Source organism: Gavialis gangeticus, unplaced genomic scaffold, assembly GCF_001723915.1.
Source record: "Gavialis gangeticus isolate Ggan-Ray unplaced genomic scaffold, GavGan_comp1, whole genome shotgun sequence".
Lineage (NCBI taxonomy): Eukaryota > Metazoa > Chordata > Crocodylia > Gavialidae > Gavialis > Gavialis gangeticus.
The window spans coordinates 16148828-16168628 of NW_017729014.1; the positions used below are offsets into that span (position 1 = coordinate 16148828).

General features: G+C 48.7%; 1 protein-coding gene across 1 annotated transcript in view; it reads left to right on the forward strand.

Moving 5' to 3' along the window:
* The first annotated feature begins 5917 nt into the window (after positions 1–5917).
* The window catches only part of TMEM88B (transmembrane protein 88B), a 39115-nt gene continuing 25231 nt past the window's right edge, over positions 5918–19801 (forward strand). The window contains exon 1 of the mRNA XM_019511848.1: positions 5918–7131. Coding sequence (XP_019367393.1) covers positions 6862–7131 — 270 coding nt within the window. The 5' untranslated portion in view covers positions 5918–6861. The remainder of the gene's footprint in view (positions 7132–19801) is intronic.

A 19801-nucleotide genomic window follows, 5' to 3' on the forward strand; every position in this document is an offset into this window, starting at 1 on the left:
TACTGGAGTAACCCTCTGATGGGAAAAGGCTTTTCCAGGGCTGTGCCTCACTGTGACATGCAGCACTGCTGATGCCAGCGCTCTGCCAGGGCCTGTGTCTAGAGGTGCCCTAGGAGCCCTCCCCAGTGGCTAGACCGCATAGCTGTTGATGAGCTTTGAGCTAATGGAGTGGAGTTTTTCTTCTCAGGCAGTGGGTTCAAATCCCCTGCTGCCCATCTTCTCCAGGGACATTGCTTTGTGCTTGCTGCCCACAGGAAGTCTTCCCCTATGTTTGTCCTGCTCCCAGCTCTGTAAGCGGTTGGCTTCGGTGCAGGCGGGTGCTCTGAAACACGTTGTCTTAGTTTAACACACCGTTAGAAATTAATGTTTTGCCTTATTTACCACCAGCTGCCAGCTGGAACAAGTCGCGTCTCAAGCTGGTGTTGGTGCTGTCAGTCTGAGCATCTATTTTTAAAGCAACCCCCTCCTTGACACGTCTGCATTTTTTTCCCCCTGAAGACAACTTAACTGAGAGGATAAATAGTGATGAGTGAGAGAGAATTAGCTTGGTGTTACCAGTAGGGCTGAAGAAAAGGGGAAATGGGGGGTGAATTAAGGAAAGGCTCGTTTAAGTCAATTAGACTCTACCCTGGGAAAGAGGTGGTACACCTCAGGAGCAGGCCTAGGTGGCACCATGCTGCAGAGACACCTGGCTGAGCTCCTATGGCTTCTGTGCTCTCCTCTTGCTCTGGGGAGGGGGATTCGGGTTCTTCAGCCTCTGAAAGAGTGCAGCTCACTTCCTTTGCTGCAGGGCTGGGTGGCTCAGATACATGGGAAGCGCTACTCAGCACAGCCAGGTATATTTAGTATGAACCAGCCTCACCCAAGCAAGGGATGTAGTAGCCAGCCTTCATCTGGCCTTGGTGCAAGGAGTTCAGCTGCTTTATGGGACCAAAGATCTAGCATCCAAACTGTAGGTCCACGTCACCTCCCAAACCACAAGATATGCATGAGGTATGCATGGAAGGAGTGGGGTTCATTGGTAGAGGGGTGCGTGTTTGGGTTATGAGAGACAAGGTTCTTTGGGTAAACCTGATATCTTTTATTACACCAACTCAAATAGTTGCAAACGTTGGGTTTGAGAGAAGCAGGACAAATATGACACACACACACAAACAGCTTTGGAGAAGGAAAACTAATGACCCAGCGCTGGGAGCAGGGCTCTGGGAAGAAGCTGCTTTTGGGCAGCATGCTGGCTGGAAAGGCACTTGGAGATGAGAGCGAAAAGTGCTTTGTAAGTTAGCAGGGTTGCATCAAAGATACACACCTCGATAATCAGGTTCTCCATCCTAATGAAAAGATCCTAAATTTGGGCTAAGGCCTGGTCTGGTATAGGGCTAATAAACCTTCCATCCTCATTGCTTGAATCTTGCCTGTTCACTCAGATCCTTTGTAGCTGAAAAGAGGATAGTAAGACAGCTGGAGCTCTAAAACCTGCTAGCAAATAGCTGAAGGATCTGAGAAGTCAGGTCTGTGTTCTCCATAAATGTTAACAGCCTTCCCTTCACATGCACAATTAACTCCCCAGCAAAGCCATTAATTTAGGCAGTGCAGAAAACTAGCCTAGCTTTGTAACTTTCCTCAGCACTTATGCAGATCGTGGCACAATAATTAGGTATTGACATATCTCCTCCCACACCCCTGCGTGCCATTCAGCTCATTAAAAGCAGTTCTCTGGTCTGGTTCCCAGGGGAGCGGACTGGCAATGGCTTGCGAAAGGGAGAGATGCCTCCCCAGAACAAACAGGCTTATCAGCATCTGGGTTTCTGGAAAGTTAATGGAAACCTTTTCAGTTCTGCTCTTCTTGACAGGAGCAGAGGCCTGATGAAGGGTGATTTGCCGGGCACCAAGCTGGGCACCTGCTGCAAACAGAATAAGCTGTGTCAGCTTCTGGCGTGCTGCCTCTTCCTGCCTTCCCTCCCACTTGTAACGTGGGGTGAATTTTATCTGTCTCCTGGGGATCAGGGGTGACAGATTTCCCTAAGCTTCTGCAGGGCTTTGAGATCTTCTGGTGCCTAGTAGAGTCAGCCATTCATTCTGGCAGTGATAAACATTTAATTATTTTAAGACTCCCGTGTAAAATTGGTTGTTTTGTTTGCTTTTGGGGTGCTGGCGCCACTTGCATAATTACCCAGTGAGATTCATGCTAACAAGACCAAACCTTTCTGCCCTGCGGAAGAAAGGGAGTACATTTTCCAGAGCCACTGGGCAGGGAAAATATTATATTGAAAGGCTTGTGCTTCAGGGAGTAAGCTGAAGGCTGTCTGGAAAGGGAAAAAACCCATCCCTTTGGGCAGTTTTCTCCCTATAATTGTCCATTCTGGGGTGTTGTGCCTCTTCTTGCATTATCTTCTCTGGCTGTTGTCTAAGACCAGACCCTGGAGTGGGTGGACCAACTGCCCAATATGGAGAAGCAAGGAGATCTGGGCAAATGCTGGATTATTCAGTTTGGTGGCTGAATGAACTTGGCTCAAGATGAACCAAAACAGATTTTTTTTTCTAGAGATTTTCCAATGAAAGGAAAAAAGTGATAAAAATGAATATTTTGTTGTCAACCTGAAGTGTTCCTTTGGACTTGAAATTAATTGTTTTATATCCTCCTGGAGCTATTTAACTCCTTCCTAGCCCATTTTAAAATGTTATATGGGAAGGATGGCACCATTTCAATATGAAAAATCAAAACGCTTGGTTCAGAAAGTGTCAAAAAGTAATGTTTCAGCCTTCCCAGCATGAGACATTGTCACTCTCGCCATGCTACCAGGATGTGTTTTTTTGAACTCGTTTCTCCTTTTCATTTAGCCAAAATGATGAATCTGTCCTACTTTTTTTTTTTAAACAGTGTCTGGCAGAAAGTGCATTTTTTGATCACCTTCTGTTCATTGCAAACATTTGTTCCACATCCCATAGCAAGTCCTAACCTCTTGTGATTTCTGAGCTCCCTGAAGTGGTTCAAAGCGATGTCATCGACCCAGTGAAACTGGGGAGCCCATATGGGGGTTGCTCTGCTTTTTAAAAATAGTTGTTGTCAGACAAAATAAGATGCCTTGGAAAGTTCGCCTTCAATGGCAAATGATTCCTGCTTTCTACCCATGTAGCTGGAGCAGCATCTGAACTACTGATTTCCTAGGCAGCCCTCAGAGCTTTTTAGCTTTTTAAGGATTGTGGGAGGATATTGAATAAGCCTGATGTGCTATAAAGGGTGGCAATGTGTACGTCTGGTTTCCTTTTTTTGTACAGCGTCACTTGGGGCACCACAAAAGTTCTCTCTCCAGCAACAAGGCCATGGCTGGGAAGGTTTCTGAGAACATCAGCTGGTCCCTTTGGTGCTTTCACAGGGCAAGCGTGACTGCTCACATCTTAGTTTCACTCTGCTGCAGAATTTTAAAGCTGTTTCCTTTTCCTGGCATGTATACCAGCATCTGGTAAGCAGAAGGTGAAATCAGCTCCTTCTCGTGGGAGTGCAACACTCCCATCCTCCTGCACCCAATGCCGTGCTCAGGGCCCTTCTCTACCAGCTACGGATGAGCTGATTTCACAGAGCTCTTCTAGTGATCATGTGCAGGCTGCAGCTCGCAGCAGCCCCATTAGCAAATGGGGAGTGAAAAAACAGTAGCTCAGTAGTGTCCAGCTTGTGTCAGCCTCTGGATGTGACATGCAGTAGACTGGAGGGAGAGCAGGTGGCACTGGGAGGGCAGGGCAAGGAGCAAAAAGTAGAGCAGCAGTTTAGGCAGATCAGGCAGGACCGGGGAATCAGAAAGGCAGGGAGTGTATGGGGCTTAATTTATGGCATGCCGGCCCAAAAGATTGGCTTCCGTTAGAATAGCAGATTCCATATGCTGCACACCCAGATGGTCACCCCGAGGCTATAGGCCTGGCTTCCAAAATATACCCCCCCACCTGCCGCAGCAGACATAGCTATCACGTTTGTTCCACCACAGGGGAAGTGCTATGTGTACCAAATGGGTTGTGCGACTGAACATTTGCAAATGGATGAAACCTGCGTGCATTGTACAGTCTAACTGGCAGCCAAGAGTTGCATTAATAGCAGACCACGTTGCCCCTGGCCTTTCAGTGTCTGCAGTAGCAAGTGCAATGAACTGCAACCAAAACCATCCTCTTCTGAGCAATCCAGGTGCCAAAGCGCATAGGAGCCAAGAGGACCCACCTCATTGCAGCAATGCTGAAAGCTCCAGCCAAGAGGTGCTGTGAAAAGGGTCTGAGCTTTGCCTGAGAGACCAAGAGCCTTTCCCAGCTGTACAGAGCCGAGGGTATGATGCCAGGGCCTCAATGTTTGAGCCTGTCATTGTGAATCAGGAAGGCAGAGAAGTTTGGGCTTGTGGGGAAGGCACTGGACTGGGACCTGGGCTCAGATCTGCGCTCTGGAAGTCATTAATCTTTTGCTGCCTCTGTTCCCTAACTGCGTAAGTGGGATAGTCCTCTCCCCCCACCACCTTGTTATTGGCGTTGCTCAGTCCTTTAAAATCCCTCTCTGTAGCAGCATTGCCTTCTGCAGGGGACAGCCACAATAACTTAGCTGGTGGGCATTTGTGCCCCAGATCCCTGGCACTCCGAGCAGCAGGCTGGGTGCATGGAAACAGCTCAGACCCACTTGGCAGAAGCTCTCCTCCTCCTGAGAGAGCATGACCGAAGCACGGGGAATGCAGCGCGCCCAGCTAGCCCGTGCTGGCCCTGCTCTGGACAATGGAGCATTTTGCAAGGAACCTTTGAGGAACAAAGCTTCTTTCTCCTGCAGGAATCACTTCAGAGATGTAGCGTCCAAATGAACGGCTGTATAATGAGAGAGAAGCAGCGCCAGCGCGGGGGGACCGGTTGTTATGAAATCTGCCTTTGCCTGTTTACTTTGAGCTGCTCAGATGTGGACAGATTTGATGCCCAGGAAGGTGTTCCACGGATCCCCGCGCTGCTCGGAAATCAGGCTACAAGGTTGCCATTAAGCTGTGCGAGATGTGACCATCCTCCAAGCCCCGCAAAAGCACAGCCCCTATTTTGTTTTTCCTTGGTGCAAATCAGACACTGAGCTATTTTCTGATCACTTTTGCATTGTCCAGTATCCTCATCCCTCTACTGTAACCACTCCCAAGGCTTCCAGCTGGGTGGGAAAGCTCTCATGTCTGTCCAGAGAACCCTTTGGAGATGTCCATCTCCTCTATATAACCCATGCATTTAAATAGTGCTCCTAACCACAGCACCTGAGCCATAGAGAAGAAGTGAGCCATTGGTACAATATATGTATATTGGATCTGGGCAAACATTTGGTTGTTTTCTTTCCCCTCCCCCCCTGTGACAAAAGGCTTTTTGCCAGGATGGACAAAAAAAAAAATCTCTTCCTGTGGAAACATCCCCCCATCGTGTCCCCCGCAAATTTGACAATTTTCAGTGAAATCTGTTATGGGCAGGGAAAAATAGTTCCTGACCAGCTCTTGTTTGTATCATAAAGATGACCTTGTTTTAGTATCACCAAAAACGTGCATCTCTGGCAACGAATCTGGTTTGTAGGAATGAATATTGAAATGAAAGCCAGGACTCCTGAGTTCTATTCTCTACTCTGCCATTAGCTAGTTATGCACCTTGGGCAGGTTGTCTGCCTCAGTTTCCCTCCCTGTATTAAACGCATTACCTTTGCATTCATTCCCTGTGTATGAAATGGGGAAAGTAGCCGTTTTCCTGCTCCCAGGAAACAACAAGCATGGGTGAATTCATGAATGCAAAGTGCTGTGTACAAGTATGAAATATCACCATGAGAGTTAAGTGATCTGCAACCTGCTCTTTGTTTCATGGATTTGATCAAGGTAGTGGAACAAAATCCCCTCCCTCCCCCATGACTAGTATTTCTTAGAAAAGAGTTCTTGTTTGCAAAGAATCCTTGAATAAAATGTTGATTAGCATCCATTATCCTTGCTTTTTACCCAGAGAGCTGCTTCTGGGGTAGGTGAGGTGAAGACAGAACAATGTACATTAAAAGCAAACCCCTCTTGACCTGGGAATATGGTTAGGATGTGGTACCCAGGTACTGCAAGCGATGTGGCTTGAGTGGAGGAGTGGAGGCAAAGGATTGGTTAGCAGAGGACGAGAATTTGATGAAGCTGTTGGAGAGTCAACACTGTAAACAGTGCAGTGTTGCAAAGAGCAGAGAGGCAGCTCGGAGAGGAAGACACCACTCCTGTCTGAGCGCCTGTGAATGCAGGCGCTCGCCTGCACTGAAACCACACACGCTGCTCCCGGCAGCTTTTGTCTCTTTGCTTATGCTGAACAGTGGGGGCAACTGTTCAGCCAGACAAGCAAGGGGGAAAGCTCGGGCTTGTTTTAGCTGGTGCCTTTGGTTTGAAGAAAGTTGGGCAGGAAGAAGGACCGGGGGCCAGGAGGCTGCCAGCACAAGCAGATGATGTCAAGTCCAGGAACAAGCTCTGAAAGTGCCTGAACCTGAGAGTCTTTGCAGACACCGGTGCTGAGAGCTGTGGGAGGATGCTAAAACGGGGAGTTCTCGGGAGCTGTGCAGCACGCCAAGGCTAGGACAGAAGCTGCAGGGAGCTCTTGGGGATACTATTCCTGTAAGGAAGAGAAAACAGAGAAACTCCATCAATTTGAAAGCCAAGCAATAGCCCAGTGTCGGGGCAGGACCAAACTTCCAGCAGGTGCATCTCTCCTAATACACTAGCCAGGTGGCCCACTTAGCACCCCTGATGCTGGCTGGTTAAGTGTTCTCTGCTGGCGCCTGGCTGAGGAAGACGCTCTGGGGACCCCTATCCCGGGTTTGTGGCCACAGCAAAGAGAGCGGGAGGGAGACAGCAACCCCCTTGGAGAATGTCTGACCAGGAGATCGAGGACTTTGAAGTGGACAATCTGTCTGACACGTCCCGGATGATCCCGGGTCTCCCGCCTTACGACATGGATGACCAGCTGCTTCCCATGGAGCCCCGTAGTGCCTGCTGCTGCTGGGCTTGGACCCTGATGATCGTCACCATGAACTCTCTGGTCTTTCTTCTGAACTTGCTCCTGATGGTCACCATCTTCACCGTCGTGCTGCTGCCGACCATCGTGGTGGTGTACTTTGGCTTCCAGTGCCATTCCCGGGTAAGTAAGCCCTGCTCTGCACAGCCCCGGAGCCCACACCCAGGGCAGGGATCTCTTCCAGGGGGCCTGGATCTCATTCCTGAAGAGAGGAGGGCAGGGGAGGACAGCAGCATTACAAACAAAGCTGACGTCTCTCAGCTTTGGCTTGACTTTCAATAGGTGTGTGTGTGCCCTTGAGTGTGTCTGAAGTAGGGCGGGTTTGTGGGTGAGGGGAAATGGGCAGAGAAATAATAATACACACACACAAACTGACCTTACTGACCTGTTCTCCAAAATGGCCCAATCCAAAGCCCATAGAAGTGAATGGGACTGGAAAAGATTGGAAATGTTTGCTTTTGCTTTGGAGGTGATGATTTGTTGTTGGGAGCAAGGCTTGTTGGGAGGAACCCACGAAAGAAAAAACAACTTGATGCCAACTTTGTCGGCTCGCCAGTCCTCGGCCACAGAGCATCATGGAGCGCTCTGCCTTGGAGGTCATTCACGGCAAAGAAATGGCAGGTGTACCCTGGAAAAAGAAAAAACCCCTGAAACTTTTACAGTGTTTAGCAGAGCCAGCCTGGGCCTGATGTTGGAGGGGAGATGGGGGAAACAATCTGCGGTGCTGTGGTGGCAGCAGGGGCTGGCTCCCCTTCTTTCTGCAGCAAGGTTAGATTCAGCTTCCCTGGCTTGCAATTTCAATACCTCTATGTGAGTGGTGATAAAGCAAGCTTGCCTTTAACCCTCTCCCTTCCTAGGGATTGTACAGCACACCCTGTACAGATGGACTAGGTAATGGGTAAGCGATAGAGGATCTGGATCCAGGCATCCAGGTTGCCTTGTGCTCTATAGAGGACTCGGGGAAATTCTGTCCACGGGTTGAATGTGGTGTGACTACCATTTGCTGGGCCAATGTGTCCAGTCTGAAAGAGGGGCTAGGCTGCCTTTCATTTAAGGATTTCCAAGTACTGTGTGTAGATGGCTCGTGCAGCTGGTTACGCTGGTGTGAAGTGATCTCAGGTCCAAGCAGCAGCGTTGTACCCATGATTGTACTGGGGTAGAAGTTTCAGGCCCTGCGGCCTGCATGGTGGATGCTATTTACCCACCACATACAGTCTTGGCTTCCTTCGGTGCTGATTTCTTCTTGCTGATATGTACCTTTCACAGAGGTCATGACTGCTCTTTTAAATTTGGGCTGCTACAGTCATGTCCTTATAGGCTTCTTGTCTGTTCATTTATCTGGCAAGCCAGAGTAGCCTCAGTGCAAGGGTTAAAGCAGTAGGTGCAAGAGGAGATGAGGGTTGTTTTCTGGATGAGGTGCATCTAGCTTGAGAAGGAGGAAATTTAAAGATCCTCTTCAGAGATGTATTCAGAAGGAAGATGTGGGTTAGCCCCAGAGCCCAGGGAGAGCTCCCTCTCGGAGCCCAGGGGCTGAGCAAACTAACTTTTCCTGGGGCTGAGCAAACTGTCTTGGTGCTATGGGGTTGGGGGTTGAAATGCTCGCACACGTTAACTGTTCTTGGGTAGCAGTACTGAGGTTGGGCTAGGCTTTCTTCATCCCACAGAGACACTGGCAGGCAGCCCACGCCCCACATGCCTTCTCCATCCTGCTCAGCCCAAGCTTCCCCTTCTCCTGAGCACCCCAAGTCCACCCTGGGAGCACGCAGGGCACGATGGGGTTCTCCGAGCCTCAGCAGGGAGGTTCTCCGGGCTTCCCATTCAATCCCCCAAGTAAACCTGGGGGACTCTAGCCCCTGTGTACCCAACACCAGGACTCAGCACATGCAGCCATGAGCTGGGCCCTGCACAGCTCCCGTGGGTCTCAGTCTTTGGAGATCTAATGGTGAGGGAGACCCATGCGTGCCACCATCAGTTTGGTGCTCTCCCCCTGGTATTTTTTGAATCCTTGAATCCTTTTCCCACCCCTCTTCTATCAGTACAGTACATCAGTGGCCACCTAAAATTAGAATATGGTGCTAAATCCCCTGAGGAAACAAAGAGTGAAACATGCTCCCCTGCTGTGGTCTTTGTTAAATATGTTTGGACCCTGGATTTCAAACTTGGAGGAGAGGAAGTTTGGCTTCAGATCAGGAGTCTGGCCCTACCTACTGAATCTACCTTTAAGTTGGGTCCTATCCGGTGGGTAGAGGATCTGGGTCAGCTTTTTGCCTGCCTTGTGTTTTATATGGGTCAGCAGTATCTAGGCAGGTATGGACGAAATACATATTTTGTCATTGCTGATTTCTCTAAGGGTCCAAACAGGAAGCTTTTCTATGGGTTTTGACTCACCCCGTGCTCAGGCAAAATTTCCGTTTAAGTCCATAGGGATTTTGCCTGCTTGTGGAGAAAGGAAGATCTCCATGGTTGGGCCCTTTGTTAGCCTCATCCATCTTAGACTTGTACTTTTGAGACCCAAAGGATGGGCTTAACCCTGTGAGTACTGGCAGGAAGGATCTGGATTAGTTTTAAGTCTTTTGGCTATGCCGGGGAAACTGAAGCTCTGCCAGGCATAGTTTCTTATTGCTGTTTTAATTAATGGCAGCTTTGACCCAGATCAAGTAAATACACTGCCTGGGTTGATGGAGAATTCAGTGCAGCTACACTTACTGCAGTTTGCATTTTAATGTCACAATATTTCTCTGGAGCTCCTGGGCAGCCTCTCCATTATGGAGACAGCTGCAGCAGCTGCCTCACACTCCTCCATGATTTGATGCTGTCCTGCACCCGCCTTAATGTGTTTTGTTCCTTTCCTTTCCATTAAGTCTCTCTTCCTGAGAGCATCATTTTCTCTCACTTCCCTTAATGATAATTAATAATAATAAAATGCAATAAAAGCCCTGTCATCCCCTCCCTATCCGCAGACCTGGATACACTCAGGACCAGCTTTCCAGAGGCACTGCTGGCCAGTTGTGCCTTGGTCACCTTCCTGGATTGTATTTTCATGAGGGCTAGTTTCACTCACTTTGATTTTATAGCATTTCAAGGAAAGCTTATGGGTTCACTTCTCTCATGACACTTCCTGGGTTTGCCTTGGAGTGCTGTGAAGATGTAGGGGCGTGATCGGGTCATTGCTGTCCTCCTGCTGATCGTGGATGTGGCTTCTCTAGGTGAAGGGAGAAGAGAGAACGTGGTTCCAGAGAAAGCCCCAAGGGCCAGTCCTGCTTTAAGAGTCCGGTGGGCAGAGCCCGGGGGTCTATGAAAATCTCTGTTCCTGTCAATGGGCAGGGTGTGCGCCCAGGGAGGCAGGTCTCAGGAGAGGGTGAGGCAGGAGTGGGAAGCTTACACGTTCAACAGTCCCTAGTGACTTTAGGGGATGGGACTCTCTGGGAGTCAAACTCACAACAGCTCAGCAGAGCCCAGTTTTCAGGCAGCACCAAGCATTGGTCCTCTGAGAATCCAGCACCTTTAAAGGTCTCCGACTTGGGCATGCAGCAGACACATCCAGTGCTCGCACCTAGACCTGCCTGCGGCTTTTCTGACCCAGCTCCAGCCCACATTGAAGTCAATGGCAAGATCAGGCCCTGTGTTATCAACTATATCGTTGTTCATGTAGTACTTCCCAAGGGCAAAGTCTTGTCATTGATTTGTCTAATCATTGGATCCAGTCTATGACGTGGTCACTTTAGGATTGAATGAGCCAGGCAAGCCTATGTGACAGCTTAGTGCAGTGCTTTCTGTCCCATGCAGCCTCCTCTGTCTCTTAATGTTGCAGCTGATCCTTAATCCTGCATTTCTTACTCAGGCAAAATGCCCACTGACTCCACTCTGAGTTTTCCCCCAGGATTGGGTTTTTAAGCACTGGCAGTTTCAGGGATGGTTATGGCTTATCTCCCTGCCCAGCAGATCAGGACAGTGATAGGAGCTTTTTGGCTCTTAGCCTGGTTTGTGTTCAGTTCATCACACACAGAATTCTCCCTTTTTTAATAAACTAAACAGCTCATCTGCACTGACCCACTACATCCCTTGGTCTAATTTCAAACAGAACATGCCTGGGTGAGAAGGACCAAGATCTTCAGCTGGTATGAAGCATTTCAGCTCTCTTGATTTCATCTGGGCTCTGCAGATTTATACCGACCAAGGATCTGACACATTTTCCTTTGGGATCATGAGGTTTGGTGTTTTTCTGGTCACTGATCCTCTGCCACCAGCGGAAAGTGCCTGGCATGATTCTGAATGTCTGCTAGCTGCAGATAAGAGCTGGAGGGAGCCTGAGTTGGTCAGATCCAGGCAGTCACAACATGGAATAAAGTCACCTGGAACAGATTAAACTTGTGCCTTCCAGAGCAGAATTAAAATCTGGCAGTGAGTTGAGGGCCTGGTGCTCCAGGACTAATGAGCTTGTGCCTGATTCTCCGCCCATGTCCTCTAGTGCAGTGCCTTTGGAAACAACAGAGATGCTCTTGACTTACACTGATGCTCTCTCTTTCATATGGCGTCACATATCAACTTCCAAATCTAGAAGCTACTGTCCGGTGTTATCACTCGATGAGCGGATTCCATCTGCCCGGTCCGGGCATTTGTAGAGATTGCAGCTTTCAGCTAAGTGCTGTGCTGTTTGCATTCACACGAGGGGCTGTCCGAAATGTTCATCTTGTAAAGTGTTGTTTTGATGCATCCATATCCAAATCTCAAGTCTGTTCAGCTTGACCCATACTTCTTTGTCAAGGCCGTGCCCAATGGGGCACTCATTTGGTGTTGGTATAAAATGCTGTAGGAATGACTTTTCCTGGTGGCTGGCCCACTCTGTTACTGCCCATAGGTTTGGTTCAGCCTCCCCAGTTTCTTTCAAGAGCTTGTGGCCTTCATGTACAAATGGTTTACAACTTTTAAGCGTCTTAGTCTTCAGACAACAGTCCATCGAGCAGGTGATGTTCATCATCTCTTGCTTCTATTGCCAGTAATGATATTGGTAGTCTGTCTGCTTACATCACTTGGTCTAATGCCTAAGTGTACAGGGAGTACATCTGTGTGTGTAGGTTGTGCAGCCTGTAATGAGTCTCAGTGAACTGTTAAGTAGTGTTGAGCTTTCTAGTATGGCAACTTCTGGACCATACAGGAACACAATATTCTGCTGGGGCATATACCCTTGCAAGTGCATCGGTTCTGAGCACTTTGAAGTTGGCACCCCATGTCATACTGGCTAAGCCTCTTAAGGCAGCTGCCTGTACCAAGACTTCATTGCTGACCTGCTGAATGTGATGTTAATAGGTGAGGGAACGGTTTAACATGACTCCTAGGTAGCTTGGGGTATGGTCATGGGAAAGGATGTGGTTGCCTACTCTGATATTCAGTGTGCTCTTGGCTCGATGATTGTCCAGGTAGAAGAGTGATGATACTGATTTATTGATGCTCAATTTTAAGCGCCGCTAGTGGAAATAAGGCAGCAGTGAGTTCCATGTCAGTTCTCCATATCTTTTCCAGTTCTCTCATGTCATTTCCATTTTTTCAATTTCGATACAGCAGTGCTAATAAGAGAAGACTCACCTGCCTGCATCTCATGTGCTTCTGCTATGAATATTCTCTCTGTTCCCTCTGCTCTCAGACACGCAATATAGAGGGCTGCTAGGAGATGTGTTCCCCCAACCCTAGGCACTAGCTTTGTTCTTTCCGATTTCCTCTCCCCCATGCAGAGCTCCCCTAAAGTAAGCTCAAGCCTGTGTCCCAAAAAACAAAGGCCATAGCTCCCTGACTGGCTGTGTGTGACAGACAGACCCTGCTACTAATGACAGCACTGACATAAATAGGCCTCATTTTGGTAAATGCACAGCCACAGGTTGGTTGAGAATCTATTATTGAAAGGATAAACTCTTCCTGGCATTAAAAATCAGCATGATTGTTGGGCAGGGATCGCCCCCCACCACTGAGCTCAAGCATCGGTCTTGAACTGACTGACCCTGCCCAGCCCCCAGGGTATAAAAGGGGTCAGCCTGTGTCCATACTCGGTGCACAGTTATGTTTAACCATGACTGAGATCAACAGCTTCTTTCTGAGACTAGACAAAATCTTAGGGACAGGTTATAGTATATTATGGTACAAAATGCCTCCCTGTGATTGGAGCCCAGCGAGCTGAGAGTTGAGACTCCTGGGTTCTTTGCTCAGCTCTGATAAGGTATGGCCTTGACCAAGTCACCTATCTTCTCTCTGCCTTATTTTTCCTACTGCCTTGCCTAGCAGGCCTGCTGTGAGGTCAGCTAAGGATCATATCATGCGTTTAGCTATCCTGGATGATGAGGGTGTGTGTGGAAGTGCTGAGGACCTCACTGGCATGGGTCTGACTGTGATGAAGGCTCTGGGCTGAGGCTCAAGTGATGCCGTCACATCCCTGCTCTGGCACAGAGTTGCTGTGCAACCCTGGTCAAGTTACTTAATCTGCCCATGCCACAGCTGGCTACCTGTGCAGCAAAGATCTCCTGTTTACTCTCTTTCTCCCATGTTGGCCTACCTGGGGAGCTTTTTTGGGGGACAAATGGCAAGGGCTGTCTGTTTCTACGTGTGTGTACAACACCAAGCCCACAGGGAGGGCCCTGATTTCTGCTGGAGGCCCCATGTGCTCTTGGATCAGTAACGCAGTAAATAACCCTGACCACATGGTGCCCTTAGTGGCTACAGAAGATTCCCTCTGGACCTGGCTGTTGAGACAGCTGAAGTCCAGCCTTTGAGCATCCAGCTCAGGTTTTACCCAGGCCCCAGCATATACATTGGCAGCACTCTGGGAGTGCAGCACAGGGATCGATGGAGTGGATCCACACGTACTTACAGCCGTGAGTTCTTCTTGCTGAGTCTTAACTTGTACATTGGGGGCTCTCTGAACGTAGAGCCACACGAGCATGCTGAGATGCATTGCTGATGGCAAGCTGTTATTTCTCGCTCCAGAAACAAGCCAATAATACCACGTGGTCCTTTCCAATAAAACCAATATGATGTATTATGCAGTGAACATGTCATTGGTGTGGGCCCCCTGCCCAGTACCTCCCCGGAGCTGGGGATTTTTTGAAGATGATATTGTCCTGTCTGTAGCTGATGCACTATGCTGGGCAAGTTTGTTCTGCTGAGTTTATAGCCCTGAATGTTTATGACATCACCCCCAGCTTCCATCATTATGGGAAGCTTCCACTGATCCCACCAGCTGACAGACAAGGAGGCTTTTGTCATGGGAATGGCTGTCTGGGAGGAGGCAGATAAACGGTGCTGCTAACGTGCATCCAACTAATGATCCACGCTGGGTACCAGTCGCCTGCTAGTGCCACTGTGCTGCCCAGCTCTCATCCTCTCCATGGGCTCCTCTGCTCTCTTGAAAGATCACTCCATCCTGCAGACATAAGTCATGCCCACGGACTCCAGCGAGACTCTTGTCTCCTGAGCGGGAGGGTGTCTGCGGACTGACAATCATGCCTTGGGTCTCTTGCTGCTTGCAGGGACCCATCTCAGTTTTGCTAGCTCTTGTGCAAAAACTGCCCTACTCCCTTACAGGGGCCAGGCTGCATCCCCTCACCCCACCTCGGTAGGACCTGATGCTGTGATTCTTCCCATGAACCACAGCAGGAGCTTCTGAATGTGGCCTTGCCATCTGTCAGGGGTGCCCCAGTCCATCTTTAGCCTGACTGCTTAGTCCCCGCCAGCTTTTCAGCTTCTGGAAGCACAGCAGCCACCAGAGACATTAATTATGAATTGATTTCTCACAACTCCCTGCCTGGGATTGCTGTGGTTGTTTTCCTTCTGCTGTTCAGACTAGGTAAATTGCTAAATTGGGCATCCAAGGGTATCACTGGCTAATAACAAGAAGAACAAATCATGCCGGCTTTGTCAGGCAGGCTCTGCAGAGCAGTCATTGGGACCATCTGCTTTATGTTTTCCTTGGTGCAATGCATGTTTGTCTTGTAAACACGGGGCTGAGTTACTTCAAGCACTGAGTTCCTGCAGAGCTGTGGAAGTTATCCTTCTCCTCTTCTCAAAAATTTCCTTGGGTGACTTGTGAAAAGTGATAGAGTCTCAGGCTGCAGACAGACATTGCATTTATCCTGGGATAAAGTGCAATGTTACAGACGTCCATGTCTGTTGGCCCAGGATAAATCCTAACAAAGTTTCCCAGATAGGAGGTAGTAACAGTTTATCTTGGGATATTGCAACGTATGTCTGTATAGTTATCCTGGGATTGCATCGCTGAATCAATGGCAGAAAAGCAGCACTGCATTCAGTCACTCACTAAACCCCAGTTAGAAGGCTGATGTGTGTATTTGCCAATCCCAGGATATTTTTGTGTCAGGACCAATGCAGGCACAACTTATCCAGGACAAATGTAACATCTGTTCCTAGCCTCAGTCGCACAGCCAGAGATGGGTTGATGGGTTCCCCTTAGATTAAAAACTCCCTCCCTTCCTGAACGTTCATCTTTTTCTAGTATCAGATTTGCACAGGTTGTAACCTTTTTATCTTCCCCTTGTTCACTTCTGCCTGACCTGGTGCCTGTGGAGTCCAGCTGAGTCTGGAAGTCACTGGATACTCTGGGAATTCCAGCTAGCACTTGAAGTGCAATTCTCAGCCACCTTAGCCAGCCTTTTTTCTTCAGCTCTGCAAGAGCTTGAATTGCTCCTGGTCACTGAAGTAGGATGCTTCAGATCCCACCCTGCCCTGGGACCTCAGGATGTGGTTCAGGAAGAGCTGCCTTTTCAAAGGAATGGCCCACCACATGTCCCGGGTAGTGGGCAGCAGGAGCCCTGCACCCATCAGCACTGATGGAGCAAGGTCCCCTTCCAGACCCTGGTTCTCTGCGGAGACAGGTGGCATGGGGACAAGACCGGCCCTATCAGGAGCATGGTTATCTCCTCAGATGAGTTCCTCAGTGTTTCATTTGGGATCCCAGGGCAGTACTCCTGTGCTCAGGACCCTGCCTGCCAAGCCCATTACATACCTCTCACTCCATGGCAGGTCCCACTGGCTGATGGCTCCCGCTAGACTTGCCCTGCCTCCTACCTGCTGCCATGCTGCCCAGTCACCCCGTGGGCCCTACCTTGCTGCTTTCCAGTATTAAACCCCTTTTATAGTTTGTCCATGGAAATCATGTGGAAAAGGCTCTTTTCTCATTCAGCCACTGCATGCGTGAAGGCTTCATCTCCCAGCCAGTGTCCCTTCCATCTATGAGCATAGGCTGAAAGCATCTGGCTCTTCCCTGATTTAGAAATGGATGGGCTTTTAGCACCTATTTGTTTGGCCCAGAAAGTACTTTGGGCTGTGTCTGGCAGAGCTGTAGCTGGGGATTACTGGTGAGGAAAGCTTTCCTGACAGCTGGCTCCAGCCTACACCCCCCTCCTTTTCTTTACAGTTGTTCTTACCCTCTTGAGGAGTTGTGGGGCAGCAATCTGCATTTCAACAAACCACTTTTGATCCTGCTTGGGTCACTTCATCAGGCCTCAAGACATGGTTCAAGTGCTGGCCAGTCTGGACGCCATCCATATGAGAAGTCCCAGCTGGGCCCTTCTTGAACCCTGCCCCAGAAGGGAGAGGCAGAGGAATGGCCATTGAGAAGACCCAATAGATTGAATTGTGCCCATCTTCCTTTTTCTTTGAATGACTCCAATCCCAAGGAGGCAATTTAGACTTTTTTTTTTTTTAACCCCACTGATGCTTGTGAAGATAAAGTGTCAGCCCAGCTCCTGAAGGCAAACAACTCCCTGTGTCACAGTGCTCAAATGACTATCCATCCATCTACTGCCTGGAGCCCTGGTGCTGATTTCCCCTGAGTTCAGTAGGAATCTGACATTGTTGTTATCTCCAGGCAAGGGTCTCGGGCTGAAATTCTTAATCCTGGTCACTAATATCAACTGTTCAGCCAGAGGTGCCTTGGGATGGATTTTCACCCAGCTAGCTCAGCTTGGAGCCACTGACTCGGAAGACCTGTCCCACTCCTGGGTTATTCTTTTTGGAGTAAGGGTGTGAAAGGTTGAAGCACCCAGCCAAGAACATGTCACCCAGATTACAAACATCAGCCCCCCACGATCCTGAATAATACCGTGCCTTTTCACAGCACAGTGCATCTCCTGATGTTTTGTTCTAAGGCCCATTACGGCCTTGGGTTTAGAGCTCAAGGTGGCTGAGGGAGCTGAGCCATTCGATCAGAATGGCCCCCACCACAATGAGAAATCAGGGCTTCATTTTTCTTCTAGGACCACAATGGTTATGGGTGAGGCGGGGCTAGATCTGCGGTGTCGGCTGCGTGGAATGATACTTGCAGGTCCCAGGCGCCTTTCCCACAGTGGTCTCAAAGAGCTTGACAAACCCCAGGCTTGAGTCTCATCCAGCACATGTTTTACACTGGTGTCGCTTCACTTCCTTCGGGAGAGTTACTCACTGGCTTGAGATCAGTGCTGGGCCAATGCAGTTGGCATCCTCCGTGCACAGGTCTCATCATCTCTGTTGCTTACAGAAGGGTGGAGTGGAGAATGGGGGGTGACGTGAAATGCTCAAGGCCACATGGTGAGTCAATGGTAGAAGCAAGAGTGGAGCCCAGGAGTCCTGACAGAACAGCCTTTTCTCTCTGGAAGGGTAGATAAATGAAGAACATGTGATTTCTTGTGCTGAAGTAGAGAATCGCTGAAATGAGGGGCTGGAGGGGACCTCAGGAAGCCTTCTAGTCCAAGCACCTGCTCAAAGCAGGATCAGTTCTTCCAACCTTTCCTCCCATGTCATATTTTCTAGCCGTCTGTGCATTTTTGTTGCTTTCTTCTGGAATCTCAGCAGTTTTCCCATGTCTTCTTGAATGGTGGTGCCCAACCTACAGTTGAGCCCTCATGACTGCTGAATACAGTGAATAAATCACCTTTCATAACTGATATACACTGTTCCTGTTAATACAGCTCAGGATACCAACAGGGTTTGGGGGTTTTTTTGCAACAATAGTACACTTCTCACTCATCTTCAGCTTCTGGTCTGCTGTAATCCCAGGTCTTTTTTTTGTACCACTGCAGCTTTGCAGTGGTACCATTTTCATGCCATTCTTGGCTCTTTTTAATTGATCCAATTAGTTGTGTGCCAAGCATTAATACTGTGGCCTTGTTCTCTGATGCCTAGCACCTTATGCACACATCAGCACCTGTGTAAAGTGATGTAACATGGCTGCAAAGTGCTTCCAAGTCAGAATAAGGGGGTTTTGCCCCGCACTGCTTAATGCTGATGGAAGTGACTGCAGTAGGTACAGAGTAATGGAGCATCAGGCCCAGTTTGTGTGAGGTGTTGTCGGCATCAACCTGCTAACGAGGTCCTTCTTCCATAATGCATCATGACAGCACTCCTTCAAAGTATTTCTAACCGATCCCCAGTGGTTGTAGGCCAGGGATGAGAGCCAGGACAGATGGCAGTAACTTTAAAGCAGCTCTTAGCAGCAACTCACAGAGATTTGGGGATTGTTTCTAAGGCTTCATGGGAGGTTTAAAGACCGTCCTTGTGAATCTGCTCCAAGTTGATAGAGGTTGATAGGCTGAGTGTCCTAAGTTTTTTTTTAGGAATGGAGAACACTCTCTTCCAGGATAGACCACACAGAGAAGTTCACTGGCTTAATTCATCTCACCTTCACCAGTAAGGAAAGGGTATTTAAATGAATAATATGAATTAAGGGTATTTACTGAATGCTGCAGTCTCTTAAGCTATTTGCATGTGAACCAGATAAAAGAACCCAAGAAAACAGGACTTACCTTGTGAAAATCAGAGGCCAAATGTGAGCATCCAGATGCAGCGTGGATGTCTGCATGTGGCGGGTGATGTCCCTGGACAGGACCAGCGGTAGGGACAAATTGGGTAAACACCTGCTTCGGAGACTCATGCTCCTTGGAGCACCTAAGTGTCCATGACATGGTTCCATCAGCGCAGGGGCCACTGGCACATGGCTGGATCTGAGCTTCCTTATGGGAGCAAGATCATTGTGGTGGTGCTTTCCATGGAAGTCACGTGGATTGAGAGAGATGAGGAGTTTGGGATCTTTGCCCTTGGGGGTAAAGGAGGGCACACAATGAAAAGAGAAAGCCATGGAGAGAAGAATTTGCTGGTGAGCTGCACATTAATAGCTGCCAGTTAGTGCTGATTGGAATAGGAGCCACTCCAGCATCTGAGGCGAGGCCACAAGGGTTTGAAATAATGAGATACAAGCACCTTCCTCTATTGCTGCCTCAGCTGGATGTAATAAAAGCAGAACACGCTGAATTCATTACAAGACTTCTGCTTCTCCTTTTCCAAATTATCTGCATAAAACAGTTTCTCCATCTCGGTGGCTTCTTGTGGAAATTTGTTCCTGCCATCTGTTTTGCTCCTAGCTTTGCTTCCTAATGTAAGGACTTGTAAATCTTAAAGGCAGTTAAAATCAAGCAGGTTGTCAGTGGCCTTCCTGAAATTTCTATTCACGCTTTACCCACAGCTGTACAGTCTTTATAGGGAGAGAGCAGAGCCTTTGAAAGAAATGTTTGATGCCTTTTTATTCAGTGCTAATCTATGTGCTCACATTTATTTCCTCACCAGAGAAGATAGAGCTGTATAACTTGTGGACCTGTGTCAGGAAGAGTCCTCTAGAGTCTCTTATTCTGTCCATGGGATTGTAAATAAGGGATCTTTTTTTAATGGACTGAATGGTAATTCAAGGACCAAAAGTAGAAATAATGAAATGGCACTTGCTTAGCACAGACGGCTGTCTAGGAAAGGTAGAGCAAAAGGC